The sequence below is a fragment of the Pelobates fuscus genome, chromosome 2 (assembly GCF_036172605.1).
Source record: "Pelobates fuscus isolate aPelFus1 chromosome 2, aPelFus1.pri, whole genome shotgun sequence".
In the NCBI taxonomy this organism is placed as follows: domain Eukaryota; kingdom Metazoa; phylum Chordata; class Amphibia; order Anura; family Pelobatidae; genus Pelobates; species Pelobates fuscus.
The window spans coordinates 177,629,095-177,651,516 of NC_086318.1; the positions used below are offsets into that span (position 1 = coordinate 177,629,095).

Genomic DNA, 22,422 nt, shown 5'->3' on the forward strand with positions numbered 1-22,422 from the left:
TGCTACCTATAAATGCATTGATTCCTAAAATGTAGACAAGTGCTGTTATATTTTAGAGGCATATAGTTAAATCGTTACATTGCTGAAAAGAGACTTGCGTCCATCAAGTTCAGCCTTCCTCACATATGTTTTTGCTGTTGATCCAAAAGAAGGCAAAAAACCTAGTCTGAAGTGCTTCCAATTTTGCAACAAACTGAAACAATTTCCTTCTTGACCCCAAAATAGCAGTCAGATGTCTCCTTGGATCAAGCGGCTATTACCCCACTAATTAGAAATGATATACCTGTATGTTATGTTTTTGCAAGTATTTATCCAATTGCCGTTTAAACACCTGTATGGACTCTGATAAAACAACCTCTTCAGGCAGAGAATTCCACATCCTTCCTGCTCTTACTGTAAAAATACCTTTTCTTTGCCTCAGAGAAAATCTCCTTTCTTCCAGCCTAAATGCGTGACCTCGTGTCCTATGTACAGCCCTGTTTATGAATAGCTTTCCAGATAATGGTTTGTACTGGCCCCGAATATATTTGTATAATGTTATCTTATCCCCTCTGAGGTGCCGTTTTTCCAAACTAAAGATATTTAAATTTTATAACCTTTCTTTTGTAACTAAAATGCTCCATTCCTTTTATAAATTTTGCAGCTGCACTTTTTCTAGTGGCATGACATCCTTCTTTAGAACAGGTGCCCAAAATTGTACAGCATATTCAAGGTGTGGTCTTACCAGCGATTTATAAAGAGGCAAAATTATATTTTCATCCCGAGAATTTATGCCCTTATTTATACATGACAAAACCTTGCTGTTCTTGGCAACTGCAGATTGACTGTCACGATTCGGGGAACCCAACACGCTGACACACACACACACACACACACACACACACAGAAAAGGTGCTGTACCGGACCTTAGAGTGGCCGGGCTAAGCACACAAAGAATAGTCAGGAGACAAGCCGAGTAAGGGGAACCAGAAGACAGAATAACGAGAAACAAGCCGAGGTCAAAGGGTAGGAGAAAGTCAAAGTCAGATTAACAAGCCAGAGAGTACGTGACCAGGAAACACAAGTTCAGTATCAATACTATAAAGCAAAGACCACAACAGGGCACTGAGAGACAGGAAAGGTAAGTATTTATATCCTTATCTTAATTTTGATTGGATAACTTCCAATCAGAATTAACAATCACACGTGGGGGATATCTATACCCCCCACTGTGATTGTTGCGCTGTAGCTTTAACGCCGAGTCACGTGAGTGACCCCGGCGTTCAGATATCAGTGTTGGCTCCCAGCGTGCAGCGTTAGACATGCTGCCGCTGGGAGGAGGAGAGGAGGTCGCGAGCGGCGTGTCAAGAGGAGACAAGGCCGCTCGCTGATCGGCAAGGGGAGAGGGGACCGCGGGCAGCGATGGTCCGAAGGTGAGTGCTGCGAGAGGATTGCAGCCTCCCCTCACTGCTGCCCGCGGAGCCCTGACATTGACATTGCATATTGCTGCCTAATTTGTTGTCTATAACCATTCCCAAATCCTTCTCATGTGTGGTTATCCCTAATTCACTACCATTTAGCGTGTAAGTTACTTGTGCATTCTTGACCCTGAAGTGCATAACTTTGCATTTCTCTACTTGAAATTTAATCTGCCATTTTAGTGCCAAGTCCCCCAATCTATCCAAATCCCTCTGCAGCAAAGTAATATCCTGCTCACATTTTATTACTTTACCAAGTTTTGTGTCATCTGCAAACACTGAAACATGGTTCTCAATGCCTATTTCAAGATCATTTATAAATATGTTAAATAGAAGCGGTCCCAATACAGAACCCTGAAAGACACCACTTTTGTCTAGCTTGAAAATTTACCATTAATGACAACTCGTTGTACTCTATCCTTAAGCCAATGTTCTACCCAAGAACATTCAAGAATATTCATCTAGACCAATTCATCTTCATCTAGACCTTTTAGTTTAGTTCTTTTAGTTCTTTTAGTTTGAAGACTAACCTATTGTGAGGAACAGTATCAAATGCCTTGGCAGAATCCAAGTAGATCACATTCACTGCAAAACCCTGATCTATACTTCTTCTTACTTCTTCGTAGAATGCAATAAGGTTAGTTTGACATGACCTATGTTTCATAAAACCATGTTGATTATTGCTAATAACAAAGTTCTTCCCAATTAATTCCTGAATATTATCCCTTAATAGCCCTTCAAATATTTTCCCAGTCACAGAAGTTAAGCTCACAGGTCCATAATTTCCAGGCAAGGATTTTGAACCCTTTTTAAATATAGGAACAACATCTGTCTTCCTCCAATCCTCCAGTACAATACCTGAAACAAAAGGCCCCCTATGCCTTGTATTGAACAAGTCACTTATAAATAGTATTGCTAGATAAAGAGATATCTTAAAGGGACACTATAGGCACCCAGACCACTATGTAAGCTTGTTTGAGCAAGGTCCTCTTCAACCTATCGTTCCTGTAAGTTTTCTTGTAATTGCCATATTATAGTTAAATCCCCCCTCTCATAATATTGTAAAGCGCTACGGAATCTGTTGGCGCTATATAAATGGTGACAATAATAATCTCATTGAAGTGGCATGGATGCATTGTTCCTGTCTCCTTAATCCTGCAATATAAAACATTGCAGTTTCTCTTTAGATTGATAGGTAAGACTGCATTTAGTGGCTGTTTAGACCCTCGGGCGTTGAAGGGGAACCTAATGTGCATGCGTGGCAAGTGCCTTCTCTATAAGAAATCATTGGATTGGTGCTTTCCTGTGGGGAAGCTCCTCTAGTGACTGTCTGGAAGACACTGCACCCAGACCACTTCAATGAGATGAAACGTTCTGTGTGTCTATAGTGTCCCTTTAAATAACATGCTTCTAACATACTACAGCAATATGAAAGAGAAATGTCTCGGTCTAGCTGTGTCAGCCAGTAGCACCTCTTGAGTTGGAGACAGTTAATGTGTTAAAGAACATCACTAGCTGAGGCATCACTGCTCAGTCTTGTTTGTATTGCATAGCTCAATGTGAAATCCACAAAATACCTTTACATGGCTTCGTAGTGAAGAGAAACAGTTAATTTCTCAGTGAATGCTTTTCTATTTTCTATACCAGCAGCTAATTAGTGCATTGGCTAGTTTGAGAGAGGGTGAGAATGAACACAGCATGGCTTGGTCTATAGATTTTGGATAATTGTATTTTTGGGGCCCACTGGAAGGCTCGGTATGTGTAGGAGGAAAATTATGAGTTGAAGGTGATAATAATATATTTCTTTACTTCATAATTGCGTGATCACACATAGGAAATTGATATTTATTTAAAAAAAAAAAAAAAAGTTACATAACATAATCTGCTAGTGTAATGTACAGTATTGATCTTTATATATTCTAGTAACGCCAGAAAATGTGCTGCTTGTGCTGAAGCTTCCACATTAGCCTAAGCAGCAATAGGTGTCCGTGATTGGCTGAGAGTGTAAGCTGACCACTATGGCCGTATAAAAGATGCCCATCGCTGAAGCACATTGTTATGGCTTACGAGCAAGACCCCCCACACACAAAAAAATGTCCTCTGCATCACCATGTTAAGTGTGTCGTAGTCACTCCTTAATGGTCCAATAGTACGTTCCTTACATATGGCATGACCAGGCTGTGCCCTTTTTGCTAGGCATGCCATGTCAATTTAAAAAAAACAAACCTTTATCTTTCTATATGCAATGTGGACATGTGACACCACATATGGATGAGCTTGTTGGACATGAGCACTAATGTATGAAACTGATCCCCTAGCAATAACAGCCACCACTTTCTGGGGAGGCTTTCCAGTAGATTTTGTGATTTTTTTTCCCATTCAGCCAAAACTGCATTTTTCTGAGGTCAGGCATTGATATTAAATGAGAATATCAGGTTCACAGACGGCATTAAAATTCATTACAAAGGTGTTCCGAGGAGTTGAGGCCCATGCTCTGTGCAGGCCACCTGACTTTCTCCACACCAAACTCATCAAACCATGTCTTTGTGTACGTCCGGTTGTGCTCAGGGGCACAGTCATGCTGATGAGACCCACAAGGTCAAAACAGTTTTCCATTGCTATTTTCTCATCATTAAAGGACCACTTTAGTGCCAGGAAAACATACTTGTTTTCCAGGCTCTATAGGGTCCTCGGGTCCCCCTCACCCTCTGGGTCCCCCTCCCGCCAGGCTCTAGGGTGAGGAAGGGGTTAAATTCCTAAATTTTTCCAGCGCAAGGCTCCCTCTGCGCTGGGGAATCTCCTCCTCCTTCTGCCGTCATCGGCTGAATGCACATGCACGGCAAGAGCCGCACGCGCATTCAGCCAGTCTCATAGAAAAGCATTCTCAATGCTTTCCTATGGACGCTGGCGTCTTCTCACTGTGAAAATCGGTCAATAAGACAGCCACTAGAGGCTGGACTAACCCATTTGTAAACATAGCATTTTCTCTGAAACTGCTATGCTTACAGCTGCAGGGTTAATCCTAGATGGACCTGCCACCCAGACCACTTCATTAAGCCAAAGTGGTCTGGGTGCCTATAGTGGTCCTTTAATGCTTTTAGATTGGTTTAAAACCGTGTCCATTGTTAAGAATATATTTTGGAATACAGTACAACATTTGAAACACGATAGCTGTCTGTTCTTATTTGTACATCAAGCTGGGAACTCTGGGATGACTGTGGAAATATGATTATTAAAGTTTCTGTGACCAAGAAAGACTTCTCAAAGTCCAACTTGAGATATTCAGGCGAAGCATAACTGTGGGGAATTTTATTGTTTGGTCTCACCACAATATTGTACCTAGCTATATGCTGTCAGAGAGACTTTGACTTCCAGACCCTCCTCAACCAAACTATACAGTAAGCACTATGCATTCCAGTGGGTTGCATTATCTTGGCATCTGCCACACCCATATTCTTCCACCAGATTTCCAGATGGTGAAGTGTAATTAATCACTGCAGAAAACATGTTTACCTGCTTCGGAGTCCAGTGTTGGTATGGTTTTATAGCACCACAATCACCACTTGGCACTGTGGATCTTGACATGAGGCTTCTTTACAGTTTTTCAGCCATGGAATCTCCCAGTTCCTGTGCTGATGATCCTTCTGGGGACAGTTTGGAACTCTGCAATGAATGATGTAGCAGATGTTAGCCAATTTTTACTTGTTTTGCTCCTTCACTTCATACAGATTTAGTGATCTGGGTGCTTTAGTGGCCTCTAGGTAGTCAAGAAGAGGAGGCTGCTTTATATTCTTATTTACCCACGGAAAGCATTTCCATAAAGTAGAGTTTGATCTGGAAAAATAAAACTGTGCATTTTGTTCTTCTTTTGCCTGTAAAAATATGAAATATGCATTATCAGGGGTATGCAGAAAGAACTTGCGGCAAATCGTGGGCAATAAGCATGCATGGGTAAATAAAGTGTTTTGTAATGTAGGGGGAACATGCGTGATTAGGCTTTAAAAAACATTTTGTGGAGTCGGATTTATTTCTTCATTCAAATTTAATTAGGCAATCAAGATTTATGAATGAAGTCACCATTATTGCTACAGCTCATTCATTTCATATTTCTCAAGGTTTGCTGACAAACAATAGTTGGCTTTGATATGGCTAATTGTCCTGCGAGTGTTGAATGAGCTTAGTTTATTGATTCACTGGAGTCAGAAAGTGACTCATTGATTCAAGTGAAGCCTGTCTTATCATCAGGCTGTACACGCAAGTATACAGGGAATACACATCAGTGTAGCTTGATTATGCTGGGGAAAAACTGCACTGTAAAACAGAAAAACCTGTGTGATGTTAACCTAATTTCAAGGTACAAAAAAAAGGTTTTATTGTAGGGTCCGTAGAGACACAATATTTATTTTAATATATCCTTTATGTCCTATACAAACTCAATTGGTTAAACCTTTTTCTAACACATTAGTATCTTTTCTATACAAGGTTTTATTTATCTTTATTTTCTCGTAAGGTGCCAACTAAGCTTTCTTCTTGTTTGGCTTGATCGTGTTTTTGACCACAGAGATGTCTGCGTGTGTATCACCCTTAATTCTTTTCAAGATTTTATCTTGTGTTGTAACCTTATGCTTCAATAGTTCTAGAGCTGGACCATATAAGAAGCAAGTAATTACCAGACAAAAATAGTGACAATATAGATGAGCAGGTCCCAGCTCAGTGTCCTTAGGATATCTCCTTTAGTCTCTGGTGTTGATGAAATATTTTTTGGGGAAAAGAAATATATTTAGTATATCTACAACAACTCCTGCAAGTTGTAAAACAGAGTTTTTGGCCATCTCTTAATGCATGTGGTGTTATAGTTTATTTTATTTTCTCCTCTACAACCCTTCCCCTGCCATACAGGCTATCTGACAAGTTTACTGTTAATTATATATGGTCCCTAAATGAGTGGAATAAAGAAAAAAAAAAATGCTTTAGTTGCACAAAATGTCTTACATGGGGGGTATAGTAAAATCACAGTAGTATTTGATTTCTGTTGACCTGGCCAGCCCTAATTAGCCATTAAATGGTAGAAGTTTGGCGTGCATGCTCTCTACACTCATACACAAAACACTTCTGAATATATAATGAGTCTCCTGAGGTGTTCTATAATTGTATGGCAAGGTGTTTGTGTCCCTGAATTTTAAAATTACGTTATGGTTATATTGCTGCACTCCATGCTCCCCCAATGCATCAAATGGTTCAATTACAGAGAGCTAGGGGAACCTCCTGGAATACATTAAAAGATGATGTTGTGGATAGTCAGTTTTTTTTTTTTTTTTTGTTTTTTTGGCAGGACCATAAACCCTGCCGTTAAAACAGTGAGCACGCAATTATGCAATGATTTTAATGAGACTAACACATTGCGCTTCTGTGCAGTTTCATAAACCTGCTGCTGCAAGTATTTCACAGTTGCAAAACCAGATATATTCGCACAACAGAATTGTTTGCAGGAGATTGTCTGTGTATTATACACCACTTTAGTTGCCTCTTCCCCAACAGATCCCAAGACCTGGGTATCATCCATAGTATAGTTAGTATGCTGTTACCAGATAAACCAGGTGATAACTTGAATTCTTGCTTTTGAATAGCAACTTTAATTTGAGAATTGCCATTCAACTGCCTGAGTAAGAATTATCTCTGGAAATGGTACCCAGTCCTAGGTAGTAAAGAGAATCCACGAGCATCCATATACCGCAAGCCATGAATCTCAGATGGAAAATGATTTTACACACCTTTGTATATCAATATCACGCTTGTAGAGCTATTCATGAAAGGCATGTTCAAAATAGCCAAACTGCACAGATTCTGGAATAAAACCAGTTGGGTATGCTTTCAGTTAGCTACTCCTGACCTAATTTTGTCTGTAATGACAATCTACTTGCCCTGACACACACAATCATTTCAGATTGGGGCTCCTGCCTAGAAGAAAAAGACAAAAACACACACACCCATGTAATATGAAAAATAGTACTTTTAATATGCAAGAAACATTGTACATTCAACACACTCGGTTTCCTTCAAAGTAGGCACTGTGGGATCTTGCACAGTTCTCCCAGGGTCTCTTTTACTGTTCAAAACACTCTGGTCTGAATTCTCTTCCCTTTCAAATGTGATTTGAGTTTTGGGAAAAGCCAAAAGTCGCAGGAAGCCATATGTTTCAACAGATTCTCAACCATTTTTATTTGCACTGCACTCATTGCATCATCCTGAAAGCTTGGTTGCTTATGTGCCAGTCAATAGTGTTTAAAAACCTGTCAAGATTACATGCATTTTATAGTCATAATAATTGGCCATACTGGCAGCATCCCAGTTATTGTGTTTTTTTTTTTTTTTTTTCTTTTGACAGGCCTATAAAGATTAAGTGCAAGCGCATCTAATAAGAATGAGTATCCGTAGGAAAATATATATGTGATAACTGAATAGTATAACAATGGATACAAGATGTAATTAAAACACACACAAGCTGTTCCGAAGATATAAAAACTGATACAAATTGCAATAAGATACTGTTTCTTATTTGGAGTGCTTGCAATTTATCTGTATATTTTTTTTTTTTTTACCTCCGTCGCTCTACTGTGTGAAGCTGCCTATATTCATTATTTATCATTTATCTATTATTGTTGTTTTAGTTGACCTATATTCTCTTATGGTTTATACTTTTGACAGACCTATTGCTTATTTGGGCTCCTGAGTACACCCCCCTCTGTTCTGATAATGTAATATTGTGACCAATACAGATTTTATGTAATCCTCTGCAAAGTTTTATGTTGTCCTTTAATTTATGTGAGTTTTATTGAGCTGTCACAGTGCACTGCCAATCTGGCATATGAACTCAAATCCATATAATTGTTCATATACCTTATTTATTAAGAAATCATAAATTAGTTATGAGTGTCTTTTGATATATTTAGATTAGTTCTAAAATTCTGTGCATACACTTCTTCAATTTTTTTTTTATATAAATGGAGCACTGTTGCCACTGTCTTGGTTTGGGGACTCCATTACTGATCAAGACATTTATTGACATGGGAGGGCAGCATGAAGATGTCAGGTTTACAGCAGAGGATATTTAGTGCTCAGTGTGAGAACATTTCTCTGTTGCATTTTTAGCAGGCAAGGGAGCAGGGAGGGATAATGGTTCCATTAAAGTGATCAACTGCACATGCAGAAACAGGTGTGAAAGAATGCTTTTAGATGAAACCTATTTTCGTGTGTAAATGGCATCTGCTTTCAACGTAACTCTTCCACCTAATACCTCTGGGTAATTCAGGAAGAACAACATTTGGAATGAGGTTATGCACTCTGATACTGCAGGGGGAAAGGCTTCTGCACTGATTTATTATAGCAACCGGTTCATGTTAAGCCCATGTGTACGTGAGCACAGCCGGTTAACTGGAACGCCTATTCAGCCTAGTCATCTCTTCCAGTTCTCCCAGTGAGCAGTTAACTTAACAGGTTTGTGCACACTACCAAACCGTATAAAAATAATGTTATCTAAAAGAAATGTCAATTCTGTTCTTATTTAACCCTTTAGTGTGGTCGAGCAGTGTGTAGTACAACCACATGTTGTATAAGTCATTGCTAGTATATTGATGTCCATTTCTGTGTATTGTGCTGTAACAATTAATGCTCCTAAAGTTCTCGTGTTTCTTTATGCTCATATATATTTCGAGATCAAGCATGGCCGTATTTACTAATGGGTTAGCTGCTCCGCTCACAGCAGAAAGGATAGGAAATAGAACTCTGAAATTGGTATAAATAGATCAACCAACACCCCAATCAGGCAGTCTTTGTAACTAGCTTAACAACTGTTATAGTAAATGGGTAGGAACGTAATGCTGCCATGTATAATGTTCAGGAAAAGAAAATGATGGTAAGTATGAAACCATTTTCCTTATTCCTGATGTAACATGGCAGCATTTACTTATGCGTAATACCCAATATATATATAGTGGGAGGGACGGAGTTCCAATCCAGCTAATAGTTATAAAAACTATTATTGAGCTGCATAAACCCAATAACCCTTATCAAGAGGCAAACAAGTAATCAATAGCATATTGAAATCTGTTCAAATGATTCTACCTCAGAGGCTGCTGGTCAGCAACCCCCTGGTATTCAAATATACAGGTGATACTCGAAAAATTAGAATATCGTGCAAAAGTTCATTTATTTCAATAATGCAACCTAAAAGGGGAAACTAATATATGAGATAGACGCATTACATACAAAACAAGATAGTTCAACCCGTGATTTGTCATAAGTGCGATGATTATGGCTTACAGCTCATGAAAACTCCAAATCCACAATCTCCGTAAATTAGAATATTGTGAAAAGGTGCAATATTCTAGGCTCACAGTGTCCCACTCTAATCAGCTAAGTAAGCCATGACATCTGCAAAGGGTTTCTGAGCCTTTAAATGGTCTCTGTCTGATTCAGTAGGAATCACAATCATGGGAAGACTGCTGACCTGACAGTTGTGCAGAAAACCATCTTTGACACCCTCCATAAGGAGGGAAAGCCTCAAAAGGTAATTGCGAAGGAAGTTGGATGTTCCCAAAGTGCTGTATCAAAGCACATTAATAGAAAGTTATGTGGAAGAAAAAGTTGCAGAAGCAGCAGGGCTTCATTAAGTCCAGGGTCAACGCAGCCGTCTACCAGGAGATTTTGGAGCACTTCATGCTTCCTTCCGCTGACCAGCTTTATGGGGATGCTGACTTAATTTTCCAGCAGGACTTGACACCTGCTAAAAGCCCCAAAGCCTGGTTCAATGACTGTGGGTTACTGTGCTTGATTGGCCAGCAAACTCGCCTGACCTGAACCCCATAGAGAATCTATGGGGCATTGCCAAGAGAAAGAAGAGACTGAGACCGAACAATGCAGAAGAGCTGAAGGCCGCTATTGAAGCATCCTGGTCCATAACACCTCAGCTGTGCCACAGGCTGATAGCTTCCATGCCACGCCGCATTGAGGCAGTAATTGCTGCAAAAGGAACCCAAACCAAGTACTAAGTCCATATGCATGCTTATACTTTTCAGAGGTCCGATATTGTTCTATGTACACTCCTTGTTTTATTGATTTACGGAGATTGTGGATTGTGGAGATTGTGGATTTGGGGTTTTCATGAGCTGTAAGCCATAATCATCGCACTTATGACAAATCACGGCTTGAACTATCTTGCTTTGCATGTAATGCGTCTATCTCATATATTAGTTTCCCCTTTTACGTTGCATTACTGAAATAAATGAACTTTTGCACGATATTCAAATTTTTCGAGTATCACCTGTATAGCGAATGTCCTTGAGAATTGTGCCAGGTAGGAATTAAAGGACCACTATAGGCACCCAGACCACTTCAGCTTAATAAAGTGGTCTGGGTGCCAGGTCCAGCTAGGATTAACCCTTTTTTCTATAAACATAGCAGTTTCAGAGAAACTGCTATGTTTATAATAGGGTTAATCCAGCCTCTAGTGGCTGTCTCATTGACAGCCGCTAGAGGCGCTTCCGCGCTTCTCACTGCGATTTTCACAGTGAGAAGACACCAGCGTCCATAGGAAAGCATTGTGAATGCTTTCCTATGGACTGGCTGAATGCGCTCGCGGCTGCTGACGCGCATGCGCATTCAGCCGAGGAGGAGGAGGAGAGTCCCCCGCCCGGCACTGGAGAAAGAGGTAAGTTTAACCCCTTCCACCCCCTAGAGCCAGGCGGGAAGGGGACCCTGAGGGTGGGGGCACCCTCAGGGCACTATAGTTTTCCTGGCACTATAGTGGTCCTTTAAGGTCATGATATCCAAACCTATAAAAGGAAAAGTCTTCATGACTGATATCCATATGTCTCTAGATTAATACCAGACAAACTCCTGTCTTGCTATCGAGAATAATAAAATAGATTAGAGGAGAACCTCTTTAAAACAAAAAGACACAGTCTGGAAATGATAAACATATTTGGCGAAAACAAAAGTTAATGTCCTTTTCTAATAGTGTATAAAGGAAATATCCAGTGGATTGCATTTTCAAATCAGAACCTTGTCAAAAACATATCCGGATACAAGGCTGGAGCAAGCCTGGAAATCCCAGACACTGCTGAATGAAAACAGCCATACCCTGCTATTAAAGGATCACTATAAGGTCAGGAACACAGACATGTATTCCTGACCCTAAAGTGCTCAACCCAACATTTAGGTAGCTTGGTCTCCCCCCTCCCCCTCCCCCTTAGCCTCCCTATAAAAGTTTACAACTCCTCTTATTTCCAGTGCCGTGCAGGTCCTCAGGCGCTCGCTCCGCCCTTTTTGTGACATAATCAATATGGTCAATTTTTTTGCCAATCCAATGCTTTCCCACAGGGAAAGCATTGGATTGGTTAAAATCAGTTCGGGGGCGGGCCAAATACTGTTTTGGCCAATCAGGACCTCCTCATAGAGAATCAATGCATCTCTATAAGGAAAATTCAGCGTGCGTGGAGACTCTGAACGGCGGTGTCCTTAGGGGCAATGTAAACACTGCCTTTTCTCTGAAAAGATAGTGTTTACATAAAAATGCCTGAAGGTATCAATGATTATACTCACCAGAACAACCACATTAAGCTGTAGTTTTTCTGGTGATTATAGTGTCCCTTTAAACTGAAAAGCCCACTGTTCTCCAGTATGCTCTATATATGAGTTGGTGTAAAGGCAATATTTTCCGTGTATTTTGAATGTACTCTACTTGCAGAGTCTGTTGGAGAGCATGTTGCACATCTTTTTGGCAATTCTACTGAAACAATCAGCGACTTTTTTTCTTTTTTTTTTCAGGATGCCAAGTCATAAACCTAGTAAATGTGCCATTCTCAGTCTGTCTATTTAACTCTCCATGTACTACCGTTGCTTCTTCTATTTTTACTTTTATTGCTCCTGAAATAAAATGAACTACTTTTTTAGCTCTGAGTTTTTATTGCACTCTGGGTTGTTATCACAGACTATGTTTCACTGAACGTGTTTAAATTCTAAATATTTAAAATCTAATTGGCTCCTTAAAAATTCAAAATGGGCAATCAGAATATTGACTTTAATTGCATTCTTTATCCTACTTCTTGGCCTACCAAAGACTCTCTTGAACACACATTATGTTCGTCTTCTTCATTTTTAGGTTTTATGGTTTTTTTATGTGTTCGCAGCATTTACATTTATTCACAAGAAGGTGCAGTTTAGTATATAGAAAATATAATTTAGTGAAGTTTTATAATTTTGTTTTATTTACTATCAATCAAGAACTTATTTCAGTTTCTCACTTATACTTAATCTAGTAAATTTCAATTACATATATTTTTCTTTTTGAATGCCTTTTTTTTTTTTACTTTGTTCCTACGTTTTGCAACATTTACAGAAAGGAAAACAACAAAGTAAAAGAACATAAGATAACAATACCATCATTATAGTAACATCAGCATCACAGTACATTGCAGCACTCATACAGCATTCTATATTTCACTGGTAGTGATTATGGAGGCCCTCCCGTACCCGCTCAAAGTGGAACATACCAACAAGGATCCCAACTTATCCACACAACCACAATTAAAGGACCACTCTAGGCACCCAGACCACTTCAGCTTAATGAGGTGGTCTGGGTGCCAGGTCCAGCTAGGGTTAACCCATTTTTTCATAAACATAGCAGTTTCAGAGAAACTGCTATGTTTATGAATGGGTTAAGCCTTCCCCCTATGTCCTCTAGTGGCTGTCTCATTGACAGCCGCTAGAGGCGCTTGCGTGCTTCTCACTGTGATTTTCACAGTGAGAGCACGCAAGCGTCCATAGGAAAGCATTGTGAATGCTTTCCTATGTGACCGGCTGAATGCGCGCGCAGCTCTTGCCGCGCGTGCGCATTCAGCCGACGGGGAGGAGAAGAGGAGGAGAGCAGGAGGAGATCTCTCCGCCCAGCGCTGGAAAAAGGTAAGTTTTTACCCCTTTCCCCTTTCCAGAGCCGGGCGGGGGCACCCTCAGGGCACTCTAGTGCCTGGGAAACGAGTATGCTTTCCTGGCACTAGAGTGGTCCTTTAAGCTACTGAGCACCAGGAAGCACGTGGTCAAGACTGTCATAGGTCGCCCATACTGATATGGGAGAGAGCCTACCTCAAACAGTCTGGAGAGAAGGATTTCCCCATCTATGCCTCCCACCTCAGCATATTTTTCCTGCAGATCGAGCCGGGCAAGAGCTCCATAGCACCGTGACATAGCCTTGACCGGGCCAAGAAGACCCAGGCACAATTATTAGAGGATAGGCAATCGCTCAGGTTCCACTACTTTTGCTTCATGTATCTTTAGCATATTTATTTATCCTTCCCAAGGTAAACAATTTCCTGTTGGGCAAAGAAAATTCCCTTGAAAACCAGAAGCTCCTCTGTCATTCAACAGCTGCTGAACCTTTGCTACTCTCGGACTCTCCCACAGCCTTAAATCAAGATTTGATGTGTACAATTGCATGCCCCCAAAGGAGCCAAGCTAATTTTTATCCATGGGGTCCAGTTGTTTGGTAATCTCCCTGTGCCATACCATAAGGGAGACCATGGTGGTTTAGAGCAGAGAGAAAACTTTCAAACATCTAAGTGTGGGAGCTCACATTAACTGTTGAGTGGTATATGGCCTTGCATTAGAGTCCTACAACTGAAGCCACAGTGGCCGTGTACTTGAGGCCCGAGGGAAAGATGCTATTTAACCCCTTAAGGACCAAACTTCTGGAATAAAAGGGAATCATGACATGTCACACATTTCATGTGTCCTTAAGGGGTTAAAAAAAAGTGTAAAGTATGGGGCGAGCACAAATACATATTTGATATGGTACAGAGTGGAAAACCCATCCAGGTCCTTATGTTAAGGAACGGGGCACATGACAAATATAACTTTTTTAATTGTATTTTTAAAACATCTTCAACTGTTTGAATCCCAAAACTGCGCTTTACATTTTGGAAGGCAATGTTCTTGATCAGTAGTTTGAAATAATTTTTAGAGTGTGTGTATATGAGATCAATTTTGAAAATCACAATTTTGTGAGATGCCAAGACTATTGATGTATTTACATCTGGAGGCAGGTTCTAAGCTTTGACTGTCTGAGTGGAAATGCTTGAAATACAGTGGGACCTCGGTTTACAAACGCCTCGGTTAACATAATCTTCGGTTTACAAATGAAAATCCATTGAAAATAATGCCTTGGTTTACAAATTTGTTTCGCAATACACAATTGCACCTGGGAGGTTTATAGCACCGCCCCCTGCATGCTGGAGCCTGTGGGTAGCACGTGGCGTCGAGTGTGGAGGTGTTGGAGCGGCTTTTGCATCAAGTTTTGGAGCCATTCTGGAAATTGTTTTCAGTTGTTTTGGGACTTTTTGGTGCATTTCTCAAGCTGTGGAAAGCTAGGGAGCTGAGGTTCGTCGTTTGCATGCCTTTTATTGTGTGTTCTGCATTGTGGGTTGGTTTCCATGCCAGCTCATTTTGACTTTTTTCTGACCTCCAGAACGGAATAATTGGTTTTCAATGCATTCCTATGTTTCGGTTTACAAATGTTTTGAAATAAGAAATGTCCCGGAGAACGCATTAAATTCGTAAACCGAGGACCCACTGTACATTGTAAAGGCTGCTTATCCCCTTGCAGTGTTGTGCTGCTCTCTGAATTAGAATACATTTCCCTAGTTAACAAATAATATTTATTGGCTTTACCTAAATATAATAAACATTTTAACAGGCCATTTTATTGATATCTGTGTATGTTCTATTATATAGTCTTTAGTGCTAGGGTCAGTGCTGTTTATTGAATTAAAAAGCAACCCGTGAAATATTGCATGTCATATCTTTATTGGGTCACTGCCAAATGAAAGAAACAAAACCATGTAAAACTGAAAAAGATCAGGAGATATATTAATGAGGCACACCATAATGAATTTTCCCTGTATTTCATTTGTTATTTTATCTCCATTGCATACCTACCAATTGTCCCTATTTAGTTGGGACAAACCATATTTTGGATCCAAACACCTCTGTTCCGCTTTTCTATCCTAATGACCCTATTTTCTATGTGATCCACATTGTGCACAGTAATAATACATTTTAAAGGATCACTATAGTGTTAGGAAAACAAACTCGTTTTCCTGACACTATATAACCCTTAGGTACCCCCCACCCTCAGGGCTCCCCTCCCTTGGCGCTGAAGTGGTTAAAAACCTCTTCAGTTACTTACCTTAATCCAGCGCCGGGCTCCCTCGGTGCTGGTTACCTCTCCTCCGACGTCGGCACCGCGCGTGCATTCAAACAGTCCATAGGAAAGCATTTCTCAATGCTTTCCTATGGACATTCTGCACGCTGGATGCAAATTTCGCATCGAGCGTCGCAGAAACGCCTCTAGCGGCTGTCAGGAAGACAGCTACTAGAGGTTGGATTAACCCTGCAATGTAAACATAGCAGTTTCTCTGAAACCATGTTTACATCTGAACGGTTAAAACCTGGGGGACCTGGCACCCAGACCACTTCATTGAGCTGAAGTGGTTTGGGTGACTATAGTGTCCCTTTAATTGTGTAACTTTTTATTACTAAATCACCCCAAATTTCTCAGAACAGCCCCGTCCCTAGACATATACCAAGCCACACCCCTAAAATTAAAGTGGCCGTTTCCATTTGAAATGTTGGGAGTTATGTCATTGATTAGTCCATCTCAGAAAATACGAATGTCCTTCATCTGACCCCAGGCTACTGAGAAGAGTGCAGATTTATCTTCACATACGCAATGCTTTGAATCAAATTTGCTGCTTCAAAATAGAGAATGATCACCAAGTTTGCTAGTAAAGGATGAAGAAAGCATTCAAATTATAAAATACTATTCATGATGCTTTTCTATAGCTATGCAGAATCCCAGTAGAATAAGAGATCATTTGCTGATGAGCTATTAGCCCCTTAAGGACACATGACATGTGTGACATGTCATGATTCCATTTTATTCCAGAAGTTTGGTCCTTAATGGGTTAGAGAAGTATACAATCAGTAATCTTTTTCCAAATAATCAAATTTTAAATTTGGTATGTATCAAAGATCTTAGCACATTGCTGAGGGTGCAACAAAGTCCCAGGTTCCTCTTTCCCATGTTAACTAAAACAGTTAGCAGCCAGCTTTAACCCCTTAAGGACACATGACATGTGTGACATGTCATGATTCCCTTTTATTCCAGAAGTTTGGTCCTTAAGGGGTTAAATCCCCAGCAGATATTTAATTCAACCACAACACCGTGCCTATAAAGAAAAGCAGAAAATCCACCCATATACAAACAATGATCCACCCAATTCTGCGTCCCTTACCGTCACAATTTTTTTGCAGTATTATATGCTTGATTATTATTTTTTTTTTGTGCTTACGAAAGTGTTTCTGTATGGTTTGCTTATTATACCACTGGCACATTTATTTTTATTTTCATAAAAAATGGGCAAAATTTTCATCAGGTCTACATACTGTTACATGCCTTTTTAAAATAAAAATCCTCTTCCTCATTCCTGTATCACATGACTGCAGAGTAGGAAGCAGCAGCTAATAACTTTAACATCTCATACATGGGAGAAGAATAATGGAAGCAGCTATCCAAAATATACAAACAAAAAAAAAAACATGACTACAACTGTCCTGGGCCTAAGGCTAAATTTAAGTGGCTATTAAAACCCCATGCAATCACTTTATTTTTCACCTTACAGCTTCATGTTTTTAGTTAAACTTATTTGTGGAATATATTGTTATTATTATCAATCCTGACCGAGACTGCAATGGATCTTAACACTTTGCATTTCTGCTGACTGAGAGTCCAAAATACCATATTTATTTAGATTTTTCCAATTTATTTTTTTGCATTTTTTAACTCAGACTTGCTCAGACTTTATATATAATACTTATATTAAGTATCAAGTGCCGCGTGCGCATTCATGCTGTCAATAGGAAAGCATTTCTCAATGCTTTCCTATGGACGCTCTGTGCGATGGAGGCATAATATGCCTCCAGCGTTGCAGTTGCGCCTCTTGTGGCTGTCCAGAAGACAGCCACTAGAGGCTGGCTTAACCCCTTAAGGACCAAACTTCTGGAATAAAAGGGAATCTTGACATGTCACACATGTCATGTGTCCTTAAGGGGTTAAAGGGACACTCCAGGCACCCCTTCTTCTGCCCATAGGAGTGGTCTGGGTGCCAGCTCCCACTACTCCTAACCCTGCAACTGTAATTATTGCAGTTTTTTATAAACTGCAATAATTACATTGCAGGGTTAACTCCAACTCTAGTGGCTGTCTGCTAGACAGCCACTAGAGGTCACTTCCTGGATTATAGCAAGGATTTTCCTTGCTAGAGCGTCGCTGGACGTCCTCACGCTGTGTGAGGACCTCCAGCGTAGCTCATTTCCCCATAGGAAAGCATTGAAATTCGGTTTCAATGCTTTCCTATGGGGAGACCTATTGCACATGCGCGGCAATCAGAAGGAGGAGCGGCACGGAGGAGGAGACCGCAACGAGGGACATCGTCACTGCCTCAGGTAAGTGACTGAAGGGGTTTTCACCCCTTCAGTAACCGGGGATTGGGGGGTGGGAGGGAGAGGGAACCTCCAGTGCCAGGAAAACTAATTGTTTTCCTGGCACTGGCGTTTCCCTTTAACCCCAAATGTAAACATAGCAGTTTCTCTGAAACTGCTATGTTTGCATCTGACGGGTTAAAACTTGAGGCACATTGCACCCAGACCACTTCATTGAGCTGAAGTGGTCTGGGTGACTATAGTGTCCCTTTAAAGTAAACTTTGCATGTGCAAAACTTGCTGAAGCAGGACATATTTAAAACCTGTCCCATGTTTTCGACATGCGTAGTTGCTCTCAAGAAAGCTTTAGACACCACCAATGAGCCAGGGGGACAGGGGAATGGAGAGGACCTGCAGAAATGAAACAGATTACAGAATTAAAGAGACATAGGTTTGTATATTTTATTGTATTTTCTTATATTTTGACATACATGTGGCTAGTGTGTGCTGGTCAACTTCTTACCCCCTTTTTATTTTTGCTTAACTCCCACCCCCAAGAAAAAGAATCTTAGTGTTTCTAAACTGTTGCAAATAGATTTTTGTCTGCATAAAACGTGGTGGGATGTGGCCCCATATGCTTCTCATTCCCCATATTCCCCTATTGGTGACTGAGGGCCAGCTGCAGCATCCATAGTGTTAAACACATTTCACACAGAAAAGTGGTGCTTACTCACAAGCAGCCCCCCAGGTTTTCCTATTTTCATGGCCTTGTATCGTATTTCTTCATTACTCACTATCTCTTCATGCTCTCTCTGCTCAACCTGTCTGTCTCTTCAACATGTCTCCATCTGTATTCCCTATATATCCCCCTTCCATTTGTTTGTTGTGTCACTGTTAGTCCAGCACCGCCTTTCTTGCTAAACAATGACTTATATTTCAGGCTTGTCTAACACTGGACTTTTCTATAGTGTGCATCTGGTATTGAGGTCAGTTTCTGCTTGACAGGGTTATGCACACAGCTGGTTTTAAAGTTAATGTGTACTTAGAGCCAGTCTAGCGTTTAGCAGAAATGGTAGATATGCCTCTGCTTTCTTCACTTCTCTCCCTGTTGCCAGGTAAGTGCTCCTGTTGCGTGTTCTCATGAGACTTTAACTCTGAGCCTTTTCTGCCTGTGTGACTTGCCAGGTGCTCCTGTACATTTGCGAAAAAATGAAATCATATGTTGCTTGGCCTGCCTTGCCTTTACTAATTCTGATCATCTGCCTTGCTTCTTCTCTTATCCCTTTCATCTGCTTTGTACAGACGTCGTCCTCTGATGCTGTGCAGCCCTCGGCATCCTCTCCTTCTCTGCAAGCTGCTGCTGAGAAAAGCAAATTGGAGGTATCATCTCATTTTCTAGTGTGAAATTTGCTGGCAGACGGCATGTTGTAATATTGTGCACAGATGATTTGCAAATTGACTATACAGAACGCACAATCCAAACCCCGAATTTGTTTCTGTTCTTTTCCTTATCTGTGTTTAATTGTAACAGGTTCCATTTTTGCCAATCTTATTTGCCCATGGCCATTCACATTAAATCTAGATCACACTTTGCACAAAAAACATATTTAACAATTGCACAAATTGTGCTGACATTCTCAAATACTTGTTTGGATGCTGATGTTGAACATTGCAGTTGCATGTTTCAACAGAATAAAGTGTGTGTGTGTGTGTGTATATGTTTGTGTACGTTTATGTGTGTGTGTATATATATATATATATATATATATATATATATCTATCTCTGTGGTTATGATGTTTGCAGTGAGACTTCGATCACAATGATTATACCCCGATGTAGTAAATAGTCTCTCTTAAAGTGGTGGTGTCCCTTGAACATGTCTTTCCATTAATCATTTTAAAAAATGCCAGCTAGTTCATGCACCAATTGTAGTGGTGGTAATATTGGAGGGGAAAAAAAACATTTGAACTCACTGAAGAAGCTCTCACAGCATGCCCAAAGTTTGCTGGAATCTTTTGAGTTGATTTTTTTTTTTTATGTTTCATTTTTATTGTAAGGTGCATACATGACAGGTAAAGAGGAATGCAACTTATTAATAGACATGGAGTTACACAGAATACCGGTGTTGGCTAACAGACAACATCTAGGCATGCAATAATACACAGTTGGTTCCGGAGGTTGGACGACATAAGTAGTGCTGCGTGTTCGTAATGCATAAACATGAGATCATCAGTCTTATGATGGGGGCCTTGAGTCATGAGCAGCGGTTGGAAGCTATGAGATATGTAGCCAATATCTTTTCATATTGCTGCGTGTGAGTCACCTTTTTGATAACTAGTGCAAGGTCGGGCTTGCTTGTTGATTTCCAAAGGGTGGCTATACAAAGTTTTGCTGTGAGTGTGATGTGGATATGCTGCAAACGTTGTGGGCAGCATATGGAGTAGATAGCTCTTCGATGCAAGGGGTAATGACTTACCCGTGCCCTTTTCTATTAGTGGTTTGACCTGTCGCCAGAAGGCTGAGAGTTTTGGGCAGTGCCAGAATATATGACATAAGGTTTCTGTTTTGGCAGCAACGCCAACACGTTTGATTAGCGCCTGCGTATATGCGAGCTCATTTCTTGGGGGTAAGGTACCACCTCATCCACATTTTATAAGCTGCCTCTATGTGATCCAAACAGTGTGTAGCTTGTTTCACTTGCATCATGGTAGAAGTCATCTGCTCGGTTCTATGCTATATCCAAGCTCCCTTTCCTATTGGACCATGGTCTGTCCAGCTCTAGTAGATGCTGGTAGCAAAGGGAGAGTGGCATCGAGAGAGTCGGACGACCCAGACACAGTGTATCAAATGCGCTCAGTTGTTGAGTATCTACATTGGTCAGTTTAGCGTCTCCTAAAATGTGTTTTACATGTAGGTATGTATAGAGCTCCCTGTTTGGTAGTAGGTGGGCCTGCTGTAGGTCAGGAAAATGTCGTACCTGTCCGTCAACTATCACCTGTGTCACCTTGGTGACTCCTCTCTCTGTCCATTGGTCCAGTATTAAGTCTTTCTTTCGTTCGAAATTTTAAACTGTCCAGAGGCATACATGCTCATTGGGTATGTCATCATTTTGGGGGCCCAGTTCAACCATGCACTTAACGCTACCTTTGTGGGTGATAATAGGTTAAGCTGCCGGGGGTGGAGTTGGGCAGGGACCCAGATCTACAACACCTTGTAGTAGTGGGTAGAGAAGCCGTCCGGGCGTGGGGCTTTATGTCATGGAGTGGCTCGTAACGCCCTAACTACTTCGTCCTCAGTGATGGGTCTGTCTAGGTCTGTTGTTTGGGTACTGGAGAGCTGGGAAAGACCCAAACTACAGAGGAAGGCCAGGATTTCGGTCTGCGTTGGTTTATTTTGCGAGGGGTCTGAGAAGAGATTGTACAGCGATTCGTAGAATGCCAAAACCTCGTCTACCATCAGTTTACACCCTGTTCTAAATAATTATGAAAATTCTATTTAAGTGTCACAAAGATTAAATATTTTGTTTTTCAGTTTTACTCATGGATGGCATTGTGTCTCAGGGCTCTTTTGATCACTGAAAACAATCTCGGACAACTGTGTTAATTAGATTGCCAGGTGAGCCCAATTTAAGGAAAAACTACTAAAGGAGGTTGTTCCACATTATTAAGCAGAGCACCATTTTCATGCAATATTGGGAAGAAAAAGGATCTCTATGCTGGCGAAAAGAGTGAAATAGTTCAATGCCTTGGACGGGGTATGAAAACATTAGATATTTCACGAAAACTTAAGCGTGATCATCGTACTATTAAGAGATTTGTGGCTGATTCAGAGCATTGACTGGTTCGTGCAGATAAAGGTACATTGAGGAAGATTTCTGCAAGATCCATGCGTCGGATCAAGAGAGCAGCTGCTAAAATACCATTACATAGCAGCAAACAGATATTTGAAGCTGCTGGTGCCTCTGGAGTCCCACGGACATCAAGGTGTAGAGTCCTCCAGAGTCTTGCAGCTGTGCATAAACCTTCTATTCGGCCACCACTAACCAATGCTCACAAGCATAAATGGCTGCATTGGGCAGAAAAATACATGAAGACTAATTTACAAACAGTCCTGTTCACCGATGAGTGCTGTGCAACCCTGGATGGTCCAGATGGATGGAGTAGTGGTATTATCTTCAACACTAGGACTTTGGTCCATTGTTCCCTTTTTCTCCCTTTCTCTGAGGATTACCATACAGTTATTGAAGAAGCTTGGTATTTGCTTTAAAATACCTCTGCGTTTATGATCTGAGCCTATCCCTGTCAGGCTCTGAACCATGTGAGTTTGTTATATATACAGCTCTTCTCTCTAAGAATATCAAGTCCAGATATACTACACCATTCTTTCCATTATATATTTTTTCCCTTTAGATTTTCTCGCATTGCATACCCCTTA

General features: G+C 40.7%; 1 protein-coding gene across 2 annotated transcripts in view; it reads left to right on the plus strand.

The window, feature by feature from the left end:
- SMAP1 (small ArfGAP 1) overlaps positions 1 to 22,422 on the plus strand; it is a 319,946-nt gene that overhangs the window by 134,870 nt on the left and 162,654 nt on the right. Inside the window, exon 6 of one of the 2 annotated variants that reach the window (XM_063442978.1) lies at positions 19,290 to 19,367. The exons of the other annotated variant lie outside the window; for it this stretch is intronic. Within the exon in view, the coding sequence (XP_063299048.1) occupies positions 19,290 to 19,367 (78 nt within the window). The remainder of the gene's footprint in view (positions 1 to 19,289; positions 19,368 to 22,422) is intronic. 2 annotated transcript variants of the gene reach the window in all.